Here is a 17160-nt window from a genome sequence, read left to right as displayed (position 1 = left end):
CTGGAGGCTGAGATCTGAGGATCTCGATTCAAAGCCAGCCCAGTACTAAGAAAACATGAAACTCTTATCTCCAGTTAGTGATGCTGTGGCTCAAGGGTAGGGCCCCCAAGTTCAAGACCCATGACCCACAAAAATTTTGTTTGCCGACCACCATGGATGGAAAAGACCACAGTGACCAGATGTACGATTTTCTGCCTGCCAGCCAGCAGCCATGTCTGCAGCAGACGCTGTCTGGGTATCTTGTGATGCAGTTAATATGCTAGAGCAGCTCCCAGAACTCAGGAAAATAGTGTTATCGCAGAGGGTAGTGCGGAGGTGCTCTGAGTGCGGTGTGAGGGAAGGGAAACTGGCCTCCACATCCTCTCCTGACATGCCTCCCTCCCAGGCCCTCCATATACATGGCCAGCTATCTAGAAATGCTCCAAAGCCAGTCCTTCTGGATTTGTATGGAAGCTTCCATTACATGAGCTGAATAACTTAACCTTCAGTCCTCTCCCTTCCTTGAATGGCCTTGGTCTCCTCCCTGTCCAGTCCCCATCCCGAAGCTATCCAGGAGCCACCAGCCACCAGCAAGCGATCCCAGTAGAATGCACACAAAATAGAACATTGAGATGGCAGGGCAGGAGACCCTATTTCACAGTATGTCCTCCCTGTGCTCCAGATGGTCGGATGAGGCCCTGGGCCTGCTTCTCACAGTGCTCCAACTGTCCCTCTCACTGTTGAAAAGGACACCTGGGGCCCAGCCCAATCTCAATACTTGGCACCCCTAAGTCTGACAGCAAGAGTGTAGTCCACCCTGTTTTATAAGGTCCTTTCCTCCCATCCATGGCTTGCCTTTCCCATATTTTAGTCCCATATTTTGCCTTGAGGCTCACAATTACACCACAGGTCCATCTCCAATGTGGAATTCTGTGAAGATGTTGAAAACTGGTATTCAAGGACTTTTTTTTTTTTTTTTTTTTTCTGTTTAGAGGCAAAATCATGGTGGGGTATGGGGTTCTCTGTGCTAAGTAGACTAAATTCATGGTTGTTGCCCGACTTCTAGGCCAGTAAGAATGAGTGTAGTTGTGAGTTCCCTAAGTCTACCCCCAAATTCTCTATTGTGTGGCTAAGTCCCCAAAATAAACTAAGAAGAAATTAGTGATTGGTTAAAGCAAATGGACGCTGTTGCTATTAGCACGTGCCACCCACCTAGCTGGACTGGATAAATGGATTCCTCTCAGGGCCCTGTCCCGCCAGACCAACTCTACCCAGGAAATACACGTAGGCTTTGGTCAGAGTTGCCTATGAATGTGAGTTTCAGAGCAAACATAAAGCCTTAACTTAGATTTTCATGTTTCAAAATCATCACAGCCTTAATGTTTAGACCTCTATTCAAGTTGTCCTAATAAAGAAGAGGTGCATGCTTATTTATGTTTTTTTGTAAATATAAATGCAGTGATTTGCAGCTTTACATTTTTGTTTCCATGTCAATGTTTGTTATCTTACCCAATAGTTATTTACAGAAAAAAATGGAGCATGATTGTTCTTTATGTACAAGAAGTGCCCCCTACAAAACTTTCATCACCTGAATTGTCTTGTCCTAAGAGTATTTGTAAAACCTAAAATTTGGTGATTAAAGAGCCTAGAATCCTATCTTGTGTGAATTCTTCTAAGTCTTCCACATGAAGGGAAAATAAACTACAAGTTGCGTATACTGTCTGGAAATGCAAAGTAAAGTTTGAAGTTGCTTTTTCAGTTGAAGAAAATGAGCAATCCTGGCCTGACTGTGAGCCACCATTAATCTTAGTACTAGCAACAATGTAATGCTAGCAACTGACAAGGTTAGATTTATACCTGATCCTTTCCCACCTCAACATGAGGATGTTCATAGGAATTCAGCCCAAACCTGCACAACTACACCTATTAAGATATCTAACTTAAAAGAACACTTACTGTACATTTCAATCAGTGCTTCTCAGACATGTTCTATCAAGGCTCTGAGAGAGGAAGGAAAATAAACCCAGGGACGTTGGACAAAAACCATGAAGTCAAGCCTCATACAGTTTTGCTTTCCTTTTCCTCAGTGTCTCTGTGTGGTTCTTAAGTGTGCTCAAGTTCCAGCAAACAGACTGCCAGGACACTAGGTGAGGGTAACATACAGCCTTCTCACACAGTACATACTGGGTAGATAGTCATTCCAATTTGTGTTTTGTTTTTGCCGGTCCTGGGGCTTCACCTCAGGGCTTTGGCTCTGTCCCTGAGCCTCTTGGTGCTCAAGCTAGTGCTCTACCATTTGATCTACGGCACCACTTTCGGCTTTTTCTGTGTATGTGGTACTGAGGAATCAGGGATCCATGCATGCTAGGCAAGGATTCTGCCACTAAGCCACACTCCCAACCCTGTCATTCCAAGTTTTGGTTGGTTGGTTGGTTGGTTGGTTGGTTGGTCATGGGGCTTGAATTCTGGGCCTGGGTGCTGTCCCTGAGCTCTTCAGCTCAAGGCTACTGTCCTACCCTGCCGGGGCCTACTGGCAGCAAATTGGGGTTCCTGAAATAGGGGGCAGGAACTGGAAAAAATAGAAGAGAGACAAACACATCGGGTCCAGGAGGTCTGCAGCCCAGGCAAAAACTGCAGCCCCGTTTATTATCAACTCAAAGCTTATATCCCTTCTCCAGACCAGGGTACTGCCAGGTGTTACATCCAGATGGTTCATCAGGGAACTGTTGGGGGTTACATTCATATGGTAAATCTCAGATCAATTGAACAGGAGAAGGCCAAAAAACAATAAGACAATCAAGCAATTATCTGATGCAAATCAAAGTACAGTTTGATTCCACTCTGGCTCCCAACACTACCCCTGAACCAGAGCCCCACTTCCTGTTTTATAGTGGTTAATTGGAGATAAGAGTCTCAGGCTGGCTTTGAACCACGATCCTCAGATCAGCTTCCTGAGTAGCTAGGATTACAGGCATGAGCCACCACATCCGGCTCATCATTCCAGTTGTTTTTGGTTTTGTTTTTGCTTTTTTTGCTAGTCCTGGGCACTGAACTCAGGGCCTGAGCACTGTCCTTGGGCTTTCCTCAAGGCTAGTTCTCTACCACTTGAGCCACAGCACCATTTCCAGCTTTTCTATGTATGTGGTACCAAGGAATCGAAGCAGGGTCTTTGTGCATGCTAGGCAAGCACTCCACCACTAGGCCAAACTCCCAGCCCCTCTTCATTCCAGTTTTTAAGTGACATGTATTATCTAGTTTCTTCAGCAAGATGCTAACTAGTAAAATATTCTTATGACAAAGATAATGGTGGCATTGCTTGCAGTGTTAAACCCAACAGACTCAGTTGTTAGAATTATATTAGGGCCAGGAATGTGGCCTAGCATGCACAAAGCCCTGGGTTCGATTCCTTGGAATCACATGTACAGAAAAAGCCGGAAATGGTGCTGTGGATCAAGTGGTAGAGAACTAGCCTTGAGGAAAGCCCAAGGCCAGTGCTCAGGCCCTGAGTTCAATTCCCAGGAATGGTAAAAAAAAAAAAACCAACTATATTGATTAGCAGATACACTGATGTATTGTTTAGCATGCATAAAGACCTGGGTTCAATTCCTCAGTACCATATATATAGAAAAAAGCTGGAAGTGGTGCTGTGGCTCAAGTGGTAGAGCGCTAGCCTTGAGAAAGTCTAAGGACAGTGCTCAGGTCCTGAGTTCAAGCCCCCGGACTGACAATATATATATATATATATTATTTTCAAGCATTTTGAGAAGAAGCCAGGCCCAAGCTATGTAAATGAATAAAAACAGAATTGTTTGGATCATACTTGATCTCCATTACCAAAATCCTTTTCAGTTTTTTCCAAACTTAGAAATAACTATAATTTTGCATTACCTTACTAAACAAGTAACAAATATTTATAACTTTCTTCTAAATCCACAAATTTTATAGACTGGCCTAAGAGGGACTTTTTTTTTTTTATTTTTTTGGCCAGTCCTGGGCTTCAGCCCAGGGCCTGAGCACTGTTCTTGGACTTTCTTAAGGCTAGAGCTCTACCACTTGAGCCTCAGCACCACTTCTGGCTTTTTACTATGTATGTGGTACCGGGGAATTGAACCTGGGACTTCGTGTATGCAAGGCAAGCACTCTACCACTAGGCCAAACTCCCGGCCCCTAAGTGGGACTTTTGATCACAGCCTCTCCATTAATTCTTGAGATTCTACTCAGAAACAATATTATAGGCCACAGACTACAGGAAAAAACACAACCAATAAATAAAACAAGTGATTTCTTTAATAAGTTTCAAAAAATTAAAAAAAATTGAAACAGCACTAAGAGGACTATTTACTCTCAAAAGTTATGCATATGACCTCAACTGACAGTTCTGTCTTAACTGTCAATGCAATTTGCTAAATGTAAGCAAAAATTTTTTTGCTTGTATCAGTGTAAAGGTGCAAGCTAATTGAAATGATATAAGTAAAACCTCCTTCTGAGTTTCCAGTCTTCTTGCCGCTTATAATTTTACTGTCTGCAGTCTGGTAATCCACTGCCTTTCCTGTGTCCAGGGTAGAATATGGTTTTAGTATTGCATCTCAAACATGCTGCTTGGGAATTAATGTGTAATTGATCCCTCTCTTACTTTATCTTCTTTTTTCCTGTGCTGTAATGAGAAATTTAGTGACTTCAGATATGTGCCCATCAGTGCCACAATAAACATTTGTCAAAAGTTAGTGCCTCTCAATTAGCATATCACAAAATGGTATTCAACCATCCACTCTTAAAGCAACTTATAAAGCAAGCTTCCCTAAACTGGAGTTTTGTGTCACACTTTTGGAAAACAGTGCACACTTTGGCAAACTATATGTTAGGAATTATTTACTCAAGATTGTCTCAGTTCATGGAAATAGTTCTTGTGAGGCAGTACACATTTTTTTCTATACATTCTGCCAGTTTATTTGGGAAACTTACAAAATGTAATATAAATTTAATCCTTTTAACTCAGTGTTTTGTAACAAGATAATGTGCTAAAGAAGTAAGAGCTTGGATTTTGAAGTTCTGAAAATAGCTACTATAATGGTTACGTGTTCTCTCAAACTCCCCATTATCTTCCATTTTACTTAGGAGGAATCAATTGTGAGGATTTGGAGAAATGGCCACGTGAGTTAGGAGTGAGGAATAGTGCCAGACCCAGGAGTGCCCAAATACAACCACCCAGCACACATTACCACAAAGAAATGACTCTCAATTCTTTTGCAGAGGCCTGAGAACAGTCACAGCCCTGTGTGTGCTCAAAATGACAGACTGCAGGACATTTTCGAGTTTTCTGCCCTCGAGTAGGATTTCCCCTGCCGTGGTTCTGGAGTTTTTAACTCAGTGCCTTACAAAAGTGCTCTCCCACCCGCAGGTTGTATTAAACAGAGACACTTGCATTTTTAAAGATTTACACAGAGTTCAGGTACAGAGACTTGGTGGTGGTTAGTAAAGCATGTCGTGTGGGGCACTGGTGGCTATGTAATACCCTGTTTAGGATAAGTAGGGAAAGCAGGGAAATGTGCTGCCTAAACTCTGGGGATTCTGAATGATGACGAGAGGTGTAAGCATAGTCACTATCTTAGTAATTGGCTAAGACAGTTAGTGGATCAGGAAATTCATAGCTCTTCCTGAATAGGCTCCCTGTGGTCACTATGAGAGATTGTCCCCATAGAATTGCAGCCTTGGTTGCATCTTTCTAGAGGCCACCAAGCCAGGGGCAGAGTGTGTCAGAGTTCCCTCCTACACTCTCCCTTCGCTGGGGCGATCTTGCCCTTGGGGAAAGATGGTAGTGTCTGGACATGTTTTGGGGTGGCTGCTACTGCCACAGATGACATCTAGAGGTCAGAAGCTGCTCAGCATTCCATAATGCCCAAGTCAGCACCCAGCACCATCAGTCCAAGATGGCAGCAGCAGAGGCCCAACAGCCCCCGCTCTGAACATGTCCAGCCTGCTGCTGAGTGGACTCCAGGCCTTGCTGTAAATGCAGTATCAAGCTTGGCATCCAGGAAGCTATATATTGTTTAGAAACCATAGAGAACATTGAACCCTCATCCTGGGTACTGGGATTTGAACTCAGGGCCTCAAGCTTGCTAGATAAGCACTCTACCACAGGTCTTATATCAAAAATACTTTAGAATCTCTTTAGGCTTTTTAGTATTAACTTTCTTTTTTCTTTTTCTTTTTTTTTTTCTGAGACAGGGTCTTGCTATGTAGCCCAGGCTAGCTTTTGAGCTGGAGGTTAGTTAGCCTGGCCTAACCTCAAACTCACAGTCCTCCTGTCTCAGCCTTCTGGCTGCTGGAATGACAGACTTGTGCCACGATGCCTGGCTATTAACAACTTTTGAAATGTATAAATTGAAATTCACTTTTTTTCTTCACTTCATACTGGAAAGGCCAGGATCCAGAGGAAGCTGATGGGAACCTGGATCCGAAAGAACTGTTCACCATTTCCAGTCTGTAATAAGGTTTGCTGGCAAGTCCACTGGGCTGAAAAGACAGAATGAGGAAGATCTTAGGAATTCATCGCTGCAGCGTGCAGGGGGAAGGCTGGAGTGTGTGGAACTACCAAGACTCTCAGTTTCAGGCCCAGCTGAGCTTAGCAGTTAGGAGCATGACACTGGGCCTGCCCCCCTGCTCCTGGCTCCCAGTTTGTCTCTTGGACAGCAGAAGAGATGCCCCAGCGTCTATCTGCCAAGAAGCCCAATTCTTTCTTCTTGGGCTTGCTAATCAATAACTGAGCTTGGCCGGATGGGGGGCACCACAATGATGGGAGCCTGCTGCCCTCCCCCTTGGTGCACCTGGACTCAGAGGAAGGAGAAATGGAGCACACACTGTTTCTAGGTTCAAATCATCATACAACATGATGTCTGAAGTGCGGGTAAATTTTATCTTATGGGGTAAAGTTCCTAAGAATAAAATGTTAATAGCCATGTGCTTGTGGTTCATACCAATAACCCTAGCTACTCAGGAGGCTGAGATCTGAGGATCACAGTTCAAAGCCAGCCCAGGCACGAAAGTCCATGAGACTCCTATCTCCAATTAACCACTAGAAAACCAGAAGTGGTGACATGGCTCAAGCGGTAGAACACTAGCCTTGATCTGGAGAGCTCAGGGTCAATGCTCAGGCCCAGAGTTGAAGTTCCATGACCAACCAAAAAAAAAAAGTTAAAAATTAGAATATCTTCCCAAGTGGTCAGAGGCCTAGGTCCATGGAACAAGGCCTGATGTTGGTTTAGTCTTCTTGTCTTTCAAAATACTTTCAAGAGGGGCTGGGAATTTGACCTAGTGGTAGAGTGCTTGCCTAGCACTCGACCCAGGTTCGGTTCCTCTGTACCACATTCATAGAAAAAAAAAAAAGCCGGAAGTGGTGCTGAGGCTCAAGTGGTAGAGCTCTAGCCTTGAGAAAGTCCAAGGACAGTGCTCAGGCCCTGAGCTCAGGCCCAGGACTGGCAAAAAAAAAAAAAAAAAACTTTCAAGAAAGTATTGTGCTTTCATGTCACAGGCCATACGCCCTCACTTCCTTCCCTCCCCACCTCACTAGCCCTTGCCCCTTGTGTAGGTGGCTGAAGGTGCTATGGTGGGCACTGCCAGGATTCCAACTTAACATTTGGGAAGTTTCGAGAAAAACTGGAGTTTAGATAATATTTACTAATTTTGGTTACCAAACACTAACCAAACAGGAATAGTCTAGAGAGAATCAAAGAACCAAACTGGAGACCATGGCTTCAAGGTAAGCAACAGCCATAAGCACCTATCACACGACCCTGACTGCAAAGTCTAGTTTCCACTTAATGTTGGACAGTGACTCAGTTAGGATGAGCTATTGCTTTCTATTCAGCAGGGCTCCTTTATCTACATAACAACTGGACAGCAGAAGTCTGGTTTAGAAGTCCTGAGGCTAATTGGAAAGAAAACTGGGACAAGCTAGACACTTGGTTAGGAAGCTGAGCACCTGCCCAGCAAGTGTGAGGCCTTGAGCCCAGATCCCAGTATTGTCAAAAAAGAGAATTAGGACAAGGGCTAAAGTGACTTCATCCACAAAGTGAGAAGGTAAACCCAGACTACATCACAGGGAAGATTCTGCAAAGATTCCAGAAGACAATATCAGGCACTTAATTAACATCATTGGCATTAAAATATAACTCATTTACAACATGAAATGTACAACAAAAGTACAACTAAGGTAAGAAATGAGAGCAAGAGAGAGAGACGGTAACACCTCATTCCCAATGTTAGATGCAAGATAAGACTAAGAAGAAGGTGGGGGTGAGATAATAGGTGACTTTCCTTCCTCCAAAAGTCAACTATTTTTTTTTCCCCCCAGACAGTCCTAGGGCTTAAACGCAGGACCTGAGCGCTGTCCCTAGGCCTTTATATGCTCAAGGCTAGCACTCTACCACTTGAGCCACAGCACCACTTTCAGCTTTCTCTGAGTATTTTATTGGAGATCTGGGATTTCCCTGCCCAGGCTGGCTTCACACAAGAATCCTCAGATCTCAGCCTCCTGAATACCTAGGAATACAGGCGTGAGCCACCAGTGCCTGGCAAAAGTCAATTATTGTTAACCAGTTTCCAGACTGAATTTTCTAAGACTGATAAAAGCTTTCAGATGTAGATGCTTGTGATACAAGGACCTGACTCCTTGGGACGCTGGAGCACACACTTCCATGGATATGCCGGAGCCTGTGATGCCCTGGGCAAGGGAACCAGGCCCTTCGACATCATACAAGGGTAGGACATCTTGGACCTTGTGAATTTTCAATTCATAGTATTTTAGACCTTTCTTGGGAGAGAAAATGAAGATTTTTTTTTGGTTTAAAAGTTTAGGAAGTAATTTGATCAAAGACAATATTCTCAGCTTAAGGTACTGCAGTAGAACAGAGAAGACAGTTTTCAGAAAGCTTTTGGGGTGGTGTAGAGACAGCATAATAGAAGGCTCCCCCTGGGTAAGACCAGGCAGTGCAGCAGGTGCTGGAGCTGACATGGCCAATTTGCATTTGACAAATTAGCATGAAAGCACATAAGAAGAATATGGATTTTGGTTATTTGTATTTTTTTTAAGATCAGGTCTTGCTTGGTAGCCCAACCTTAAACTAAGCCTTCCAAGTACTGGAACTACAGTTATAAACACCTGCAAAATCCACATCAAAAATGGTGCTGTCAGGGCCAGGAGTTTGACCTAGTGGTAGAGTACTTGCCTAGCATACACAAAGACCCGGGTTCGATTCCTCAGTACCACATACATAGAAAAAAGCCAGAAGTGGTGCAGAGGCTCAAGTGGTAGAGCTCTAGCCTTGAGAAAGTCCAAGGACAGTGCTCAGCCTCTGAGCTCAAGCCCAGAACTGGCAAAAAAATAAAAAAATGCTGTTTGGGGTTTTGATTGTTTATGCTGGGGAGGGATGGTTGACAGTAATAGGAATTGAACTCAGGGCCTCAGACTTACCAGGAAGGTGATCTACCATTTGAGTCACATCTCCAGTCTCCTTTAACATTCCTTATTTTAGAGGTAGGGTCTTGTAAGCTGGCATGGATATGATTCTATGTATGTTTTTCTGGGTCACTGAGTATGACAGGAAGTGTACCACAATGCCCAGCCATTAAAGTCTCACAAACTTTTGTCCCCCTGCTGGCCTCAAACCCCAGTCCCCCAATCTCTGCCTCCCAAGTAGCTAGGATTACAGACTTGAACCACTGTACCTAGCTCTGGTGGTAGTTTTTTTTTTTTTTTTTTCCAGTCCTGGGCCTTGAACTCAGGGTCTGAGCACTGTCCTTGGGTTTTCTCAAGGCTAGAGCTCTACCACTTGAGCCACAGCACCACTTCTGGATTTTTCTGTGTATATGGTACTGAGGAATGGAATCCAGGGCTTCGTGCCTGCTAGGCAAGCTCTCTACCACTAGGCCATGCTCTGGACTAGCAATGGTGTTTTAGAAAACAGATCCAACTTCATTCAAGAATGATCAGCAACCTCTAGTTTCTATTGTGGAAAAAAAAAAAAAAGATGGAATGAGGGAGGGGAAAGCAAAGGATGAGGGAGAGAATAAATTGAGAGAAGGCATGGAGGAGGCAGTAAAAAGACAGGAGAAAGGGCATGGGCAGGGGAGAAAGGACAAATGAATTTCAAGCTCGCTCATTCCCAGGGAATTATATTGTAACAGGTCAGAGGTATCTCTGAGTGGAGAGGGGAATAGCAACTCTGCTCACTGTGAGGGATGGCAAGAGAGGTCTTGGGAACACTTTGGTTTCCAGCATGTGGGGACTGCTTCCCTGCTTGGTCTTTGTGAGAAGGTGCCTCTGGGGGTTCCTGAGAGGCCTTGGGTCCTTGGTTTTCAGTGTGGATCTGTAGTTTTGTAGTCCTTCTTTCTGCAAAAGCTGCAAGGTGGCCAGATAGTGGACGCTATTGGGGTTGGGAGGACATACCGAGTTTTTCTCAGTCAGGAGGGACCATCGCAGGCAGCACCTCTTAGAATCGGCCAGCAGGGGTGTCGGGGCCACGGATGGAGAGGAGAAGGATGTCCCTTTGGTGACCACCAGGCGCTTGGTCAGCTCAAAGTGTTTCTTGTCACCTTTCCCATCCACTGTTTTCAATCCATAGCCATTAGTCACACACTCATCCTTCTCCACTCTCACCATTTTCTCGTCTGACTGCCAGAAAACGGTCTTACTCTTCTTACCCAGAACACCAACACTGTTTGGGGGACTAGCTCTCAGGGGAGGCAGAACTAAGAGGGCCTTGGAGGTCAAGGAGTCCGAGAGGGGGATCCCCCTATCGGGGCATAAACCTCTGCTGGGACTCCTGGACGCCTTGCCACTAGGCACCTCGGGAGTGGCCCATTCGTCCAGGCACCAGATAAACTCCTTGATTTGCAGACTTTTTTTTTCTCCATGAATGTAGTTGGGAAAGCAGATTTTGTTATTCTCCCTGGGAGTAGTGCTAGGGACCTGGGAGGGCCCTGGAATCTGAGAGGAAGTATTCCAATTCTTCTCCGGGTCTGGGTCGGCCACAGCCTTTGTCTCCCATCTTCCAGTCTCCAGGGAAGGCTTGGCCTCCAGGTTCACCTGAGAGAGGCTGAAACACAGCAAGCAGCCATTGCTGGAACTTTCCCCTGCTCTTGACTTTTTCAGTTTCTTCCGTGGCCAGATGCAGGCAGCTGGAGAAGTCCTTCCCCAGCCATGGACCTGCAGATGCAACAGCACGTTACTCGCTCACACGGCCCAGACTCACTGTTCACAGACGAAGATAGGCTCAGGCCTGTCATCCCAGCAGATGCAACAGCATGTTACTCCCTCACACTGCCCAAACTCACCTTTTACAAATGAAAACTTTTGCCAGGTGCTGGTGGCTCAGGCCTGTCATCCTAGCTATGAGGAAGCTGGGATCTGAGGATCACAGTTCAAAGCCAGCCCTGGCAGGAAAGTCTAAGAAACACCAGAAAACTGGAAGTGACTTGAGCAAAAAAGCTCAGAGACAGTGCCCAGGCCCTGAGTTCAAGCCCCATGATTGATCAAAAAAAGAAAAAAAATCAAAGAAAACTTTTAATAGTCATTTTAGCCTAATGTTGAGCAATAAATTGTATTCGTGATCATATGGAGTTCCTAAACACTAGAGCAAGTACTTGTAAATGACCACATGAGGGGCTGCTTGCATTGCTTTCCATATGCACACTAAGCTCAGCACTATTAAAATAAACCAAAACTGATCCTTCTTGTCACACCTCCAAGGATTTCCTGTACTTCCAGTACCTGCTTTGCTTCCTGGAGAGACTAGAGGGCCAGCGGCAATCACAGTTGTTTCCTGGGTGTTCAGGAGTCCCGTGTACCCCAAGGAACACCCACATCTTATGCCAGTAGTTCCTGGCTTCCTTAGCCAGAGTACACCGCCAAGGCAAAGTTACCACATAAAATACAGTACCTTTGCTAGGCATGGTGTTCCACACCTATAATGCCAACACTGCAGGGATGGGGGGAAGGATCCAAGTTCAAGGCTAACTGGGGCTATATAACAAGATACTGTCCCAAGCAAGTAAGCAGGAGGGAGGAAGGGAGGAAAGGAGACAGGTAGAGGGAGGAAGGAAGGAAGGAAAGAAGGAAGGTAGGTCTTCTCTCCGCCCGCCCCTCCCCCCCCAAGCTAAGGACTGAACTCAAGGGCCTCAAGTGCTCTTCCACTGAGCTAAATCCCCAACCCCGGTAAGGAAGTCTTTAATACTCACTTTGCAAATGGGGAGAAACATTTTTTAAATCTATTTCTCCTTACCTTATTCTGCTATAGTAAAATAAATCCTTGTTAAGACTTACTTTAAAAAAAATAGGACATATCTGCAACACACTGAACACTAAATAATATGAAACTCAAATTTACTGGGCATTCTGTATTTTCAGTTAATCTAGTAACCCTAGAAGGATGCTTTTCCCCCTTGTTTGTTTTGTGCTAGGGCTTAAACTTAGGGTCTTTGGCTCTTGCTCATCTTGCTTGCTCACAGTTAGTGCTTACTTGAGCCATATAGTATGCTGGTTAATTAGAGACAGTTTCACAGACTTTCCTACAGGGCTGGCTTTGAACCTGGATCCTTGGATGCCAGTCTCCTGAGTTGCCAAGATTTCAGGCATGAGCTATCTCTGTGACCAGCAAGCAACTCTATAAGTCTGATTAAATTTAGGGTTCTATTCTTTTTTTTTTGCCAGTCCTGGGCTTGAGCTCAGGGCCTGAGCACTGTCCTTGGACTTTCTCAAGGCTAGAGCTCTACCACTTGAGCCTCAGCACCACTTCCGGCTTTTTTTCTATGTATGTGGTACCAAGGAATCGAACCCGGGTCTTCATGCATGCTAGGCAAGCACTTTAACCACTAGGCCAAACTCCCGGCCAAGGGCTCTATTCTTGACCCTAAGTGTACTTCAAAAACCCACAGGGTTGGGCCGGGAGTTTAGCCTAGTGGTGGAGTGCTTGCCTAGCATGCATGAAGGCCCGGGTTTAATTCCTCGGTACCACATACACACACAAAAAAAGCCAGAAGTGGTGCTGAGGCTCAAATGGTAGAGCTCTAGCCTTGAGAAAGTTCAAGGACAGGCAAAAAACAAAACAACAACAACAAAAAACATAGGGTTAGAAACTGGAAGACTCGCTCCTTGCGTCTCTTGATGACTTAGCACCGTAGTGAAGAAACTCTTGGTTCTGAAGTTTGAAGACCTGGATCAGAGCCCTCCTTGCCCACTTCCTACCTGTGTAGGCTGCGAAATCTCTGGGATTCTAATTTACATCTGAGTGATTCAATTTCCTTGTGCACAAAGAGAGGCCTCAGAGAGCTATTGAGAGGCTGAATGAATGAGTGAATAAGTGAAGGATGAACATTTAGTACCACTTACTAAGTGGTCATAAACACATATCAGCAGGAACTGTTGTTACTGGTAATATTTTACCTCTGTTCCCAGGGACTGCTAGTTAACAATGACTGTACAATTTTGGTAATATTAAGTATTTTGAGGGAAAAGCATGCATCAAATACTGAAGTGAAAGATACCCTAGAAGACACTCACAGCTTCTTCCCACCCAGTGCCAATAACGAACTCATTGAGTCTTTCATCTTCTTGGAGAGTTATGTCACTGATATGGAGAAGACAACACACATGGCTCTTTTCTCTTCTTTCATCTGGACAAGTAAAGGTTTCTTCAATTTCTTCTGTGGATTTAATTTGACTATTTTCTAAATCAGTTTGACATTCCTGACAGAGATCCATTACCAGGATGACTGTTTAGAGTTTTTAACATCTTCTTCCTGCAATTTGAAAGTGGGCATTGAGCTTAGTTTTTTATATTAACTTTAGTTTTCCTTTTAAGTGCCAGTCCTGGGGTTTGAATGTTTTAGGGCCTTAGATGCTATCTCTGAGCTCTTTTTGCTCAAGGCTAGCACCCTGCCACCAGAGCTACAGCTCCACTTCTGGCTTGTCTTGCCAGTAACTAGAGATATAAGTTTCAAGGACTTCCCTGTCCAAGCTGACTTCAAACTGAGATCCTTATATCTTAGCCTCCAGAATAACTAATATTATAGATATAAATCACCAGGTGCCAGGCTAATATTAACTTTTTTTACAAAAGCAATTCAATAACTGGTGAAATCTCTTTAAAATATCAGGAACAGACTGAGAACAAAGACTCCAAATCATCCATTGTCAACTACTGAGATAAAAAAAAAAGGGTGAGGCTGATTTCAATAATGATTAATGGGTTTAATTAAAGGCCAAAGTCAAGCTAGAAATGGAGCTGTGAGGTAATGTGTTAGGTTAAGCACCACAAGCTCAGGGACAGTGCCTGGGTCCTGAGTTCAAGCCCCAGGACTGGTACTAAAACTTAAAAAAAAAAAAAAAGAAGAAGAAGAAAAAGAAATATAAGCATAGTAAATTATTTTCTTTTTCTTTCTTTCTTTTTTTTAACCAGTCCTGGGGCTCAAACTCAGGGCCTGGGCACTGTCCTTGGGCACTTTTTGCCACTTGAGCCACAGCGCCACTTCCAGCTTTTTCAGTGTAAATGTTTCCTGGGAATTGAACCCAGGGCTTTGTGCATGCTAGGTGAGCCCAGGCTTCCTACATGCTAGGCAAGCACGCTATCACTAGGCTACACTTCTGGCTGGGCTTTCTTTTTTCTTTTTTTTCCAGTCCTGGACTTGAGCTCAGGGCCTGAGCACCGTCCTTGGGCTTTTTCCTCAAGGCTAGGGCTTTACCACTTGAGCCTCAGCACCACTTTGGCTTTTTTCTATGTCCGTGGTACCGAGGAATCGAACCTGGGTCTTCATGCATGCTAGGCCAGACTCCCGGCCCCTAGATTTGCTATTTTCAAGAGTACAAACTTGATCTTCCCTGCTGAGTGTGTGGGCACGGGCGTGCAATCCCAGCACGTGGAAGGACCCTGAGTTCAAGGCCAACCCTGGCTGCTGAGCTGAGAGACCAGGTCTCTCCTCCCTCCCCGCCTTAGTTATCTGTGCCTTGGGCTTATGATATGCCCGAGGGCCACAGCTACCATGTTTAAGCTACTGACCAGCTCATTTCTCTCCCATCGGTATCAATTCTTCCCCTTTTTTCAGCTCACATTCACTGACTCCCTAAGCGCCTGGCGCGATTGCAAGTCTCAGCTCCCAGCAGACCGGCCCAGCACCACCGAGCACCGCCCCGAGCAGGCACCGCCCAGGCCTCCCTCCCTCCTTTAACCAGGCAGGGCCCCCACCTCCCCGCCAGGCCCGCCCCCACCGCCCCCTCCAGGCCCCGCCCCTTCACCCCCTCCACACCTAGCTCCGCCCCCTCCACAGCACCTCTCAGCGGGCACAGACCCGCGGCTCTACTCTCCGGTGTCCCCCAGCGGCATCAAGCCCCGCCCCTTCCTCCCTTGTCCGCTCGTGGCCCCGCCTCCGACGGCCCCGCCCCCGATGGCCCCGCCTCCGATGGCCCCGCCCACCACCACACCCAGGCCCGCGCGAGGCCGCTCAGTTCCGCCCCTCTGGTTTCAGCGTGGAGGCTGCACTAACTTTTTCCTTTTGGTTTCGCCGCTTCTAAGGGCCGCTTCCTTCCGCACAGCCTCGAACTTCTCGTTGTCCCACCTGTGGGGTGATCCAGGAACTCGCTCCGGGGTCGAGGACGCGACCGCTCCCTCTTGTGAACCAGCAACCCACAGCCCCGGCTCGAGCCGTTGCCCGGGGTGACGGCGGCTCTGGGGGCGTGCCAGTTTACAGGCGCAGCGGAAATGACGTCAGGGCCCGGCCCGGCACGCTCCCCAGGGCGCGGAGCGGGAGGCGGGCCTGGCGGACGGCCTGAGGCGCGGCGCTCCCGGCAGGCTCCGCGCGGCGGCGCTCCTTGCCCTGTGCCTGGCGGCCGCTAGCAACCCTACGGGACCGCACCGGCGAACTGAGGCGATGGGAGAGTCCGCCGGGACTCCGGGACCACCCCGCGGGGAAGAGGCGGCGACCGAGGCCCCTCCCGAACAGAACCCTCCCGTGTGCGCGTGTGAAACACCGCGGTACGAGGGCAGGCGGACGGCGGCGTGGGGCCGGGCCGGGCCGGGCCGGGGGGCCGGGGGGCCGGGAGGACGGCCGCGGCGGGCGGGCGGGCGGGGAGGACGGCCGCGGCGAGGCTGGCCCCGTGAAACCCGCCTCCGGCCACGACCGGAGTCTGCTCGCGGGACCCTCTCCAAACCCTCGCCCCACGGCGCTGCCGGGACGAGGCTCGGCTTCCCCACCTCGCCACACGCCGGGCGGCCAGGGTCTGCATGGCGCGCCGTCACCTGTCACCGCTGCCCCGAACCCCACTGTGCGGGGAGATCCGTTCTTGAACCACGCAGCTCCTTTGCCAGCTAGCACCCAACTGGTCTGCCATCTCTGACAAAGGTGGAAGAAATGCCACCCCTGGCCCCCCGCCTCCGCCGCTGGTACCAGTCCTGGGGCCTGGGCGCCGCCCCTCGGTGTTCATTCTAACCCTTGAGCTACAGCTCTACTTCTCTTGGATGGTTAATTGGAGATGGTATGAAAGGTAGTCCTGCAGGCTTCAAACACGGGATCCTCAGATGTCCCCGAGTGTAGCGAGGAGCACGGGCACACAGGCAGTCGCCAGCTGCCCTTCTTAACAGTTAAGAACCCTAGATAATGGTTCTGGGTGAGGCTCACCCACAACACCGGTTTCCTACAGGACTTTCTTTTTCCAGACAGATCCCATCACCCTATTCCCCACCTCAAGCAGGAAGAGTTCCCAAGTTTTACCACTTCAAAGAAAAATTAGAGGGACCCTCCTATGTTTCAAAGCTGATGGCAAGAGTATTTTGTTGGCTGGTTGGTTTTGTTTTTTTTTTAATTTTGAACCCAGGACCTTGAGATAAGGGGCTTTAATTCTGGAGTCATATACTCAGCTCTTTTGATTTGGGGATAAGGTCTCTGTTGGTCCTGACTAGCTCTAGGACTCACATCAATCCTGCCTCTTGAAAAGCTGGGAGTACAGGCATGTATATCCCAACAGCAAGTCTCAAACCCTGTATTTTGAGAGGCATTAAGGGTATAGCTGGGAGATATAATGCTTGCTAAGCATGAGTGAGGTACCAAAGTAAAGCCACAATTTTTGGCACAGTACCACTATAATAAATGACAATAAAATACGCTTTACATCCAAAATAGAGCAAAGGCAAATTG

The 17160-nt window shown here is 46.9% G+C and overlaps 1 protein-coding gene and 1 long non-coding RNA gene across 10 annotated transcripts in view; one reads left to right on the top strand and one right to left on the bottom strand.

Moving 5' to 3' along the window:
• Positions 1–3720: 3720 nt before the first annotated feature.
• Positions 3721–15383, bottom strand: C24H16orf46 (chromosome 24 C16orf46 homolog). Of its 4 annotated transcripts, XM_090357231.1 has the most exons (5): positions 15301–15383; positions 13535–13773; positions 10208–11182; positions 6372–6492; positions 3721–4633 (listed from the first exon to the last, which is right to left on the bottom strand). In XM_090357231.1, exons 2-5 carry the CDS (start codon positions 13733–13735, stop codon positions 4614–4616), a joined length of 1317 nt encoding a protein of 438 aa, XP_090213357.1. In that variant the 5' UTR covers positions 13736–13773; positions 15301–15383; the 3' UTR covers positions 3721–4613. The 4 variants fall into 4 exon arrangements, with proteins under 4 accessions (XP_090213357.1, XP_090213356.1, XP_090213359.1 ...); XM_090357230.1 differs by having other exon boundaries at positions 3721–6492; XM_090357233.1 differs by having other exon boundaries at positions 3721–6492; positions 10424–11182.
• A 429-nt stretch (positions 15384–15812) lies between these two features.
• LOC150046821 (uncharacterized) overlaps positions 15813–17160 on the top strand; it is a 55375-nt gene continuing 54027 nt past the window's right edge. For 4 of the 6 annotated variants that reach the window (XR_016539530.1, XR_016539527.1, XR_016539529.1 and 1 more), the window contains exon 1: positions 15813–16001. This is a non-coding gene — a long non-coding RNA (uncharacterized LOC150046821). The remainder of the gene's footprint in view (positions 16002–17160) is intronic. The other 2 variants (XR_016539526.1, XR_016539525.1) reach the window with 1 other exon arrangement.

This window comes from Megascapheus bottae, chromosome 24 (assembly GCF_031878675.1).
Source record: "Megascapheus bottae isolate mThoBot1 chromosome 24, mThoBot2.hap1, whole genome shotgun sequence".
In the NCBI taxonomy this organism is placed as follows: Eukaryota; Metazoa; Chordata; class Mammalia; order Rodentia; family Geomyidae; genus Megascapheus; species Megascapheus bottae.
Note: the sequence above shows the minus strand (reverse complement) of the source record. Positions and strands in the feature narration are given on the sequence as shown.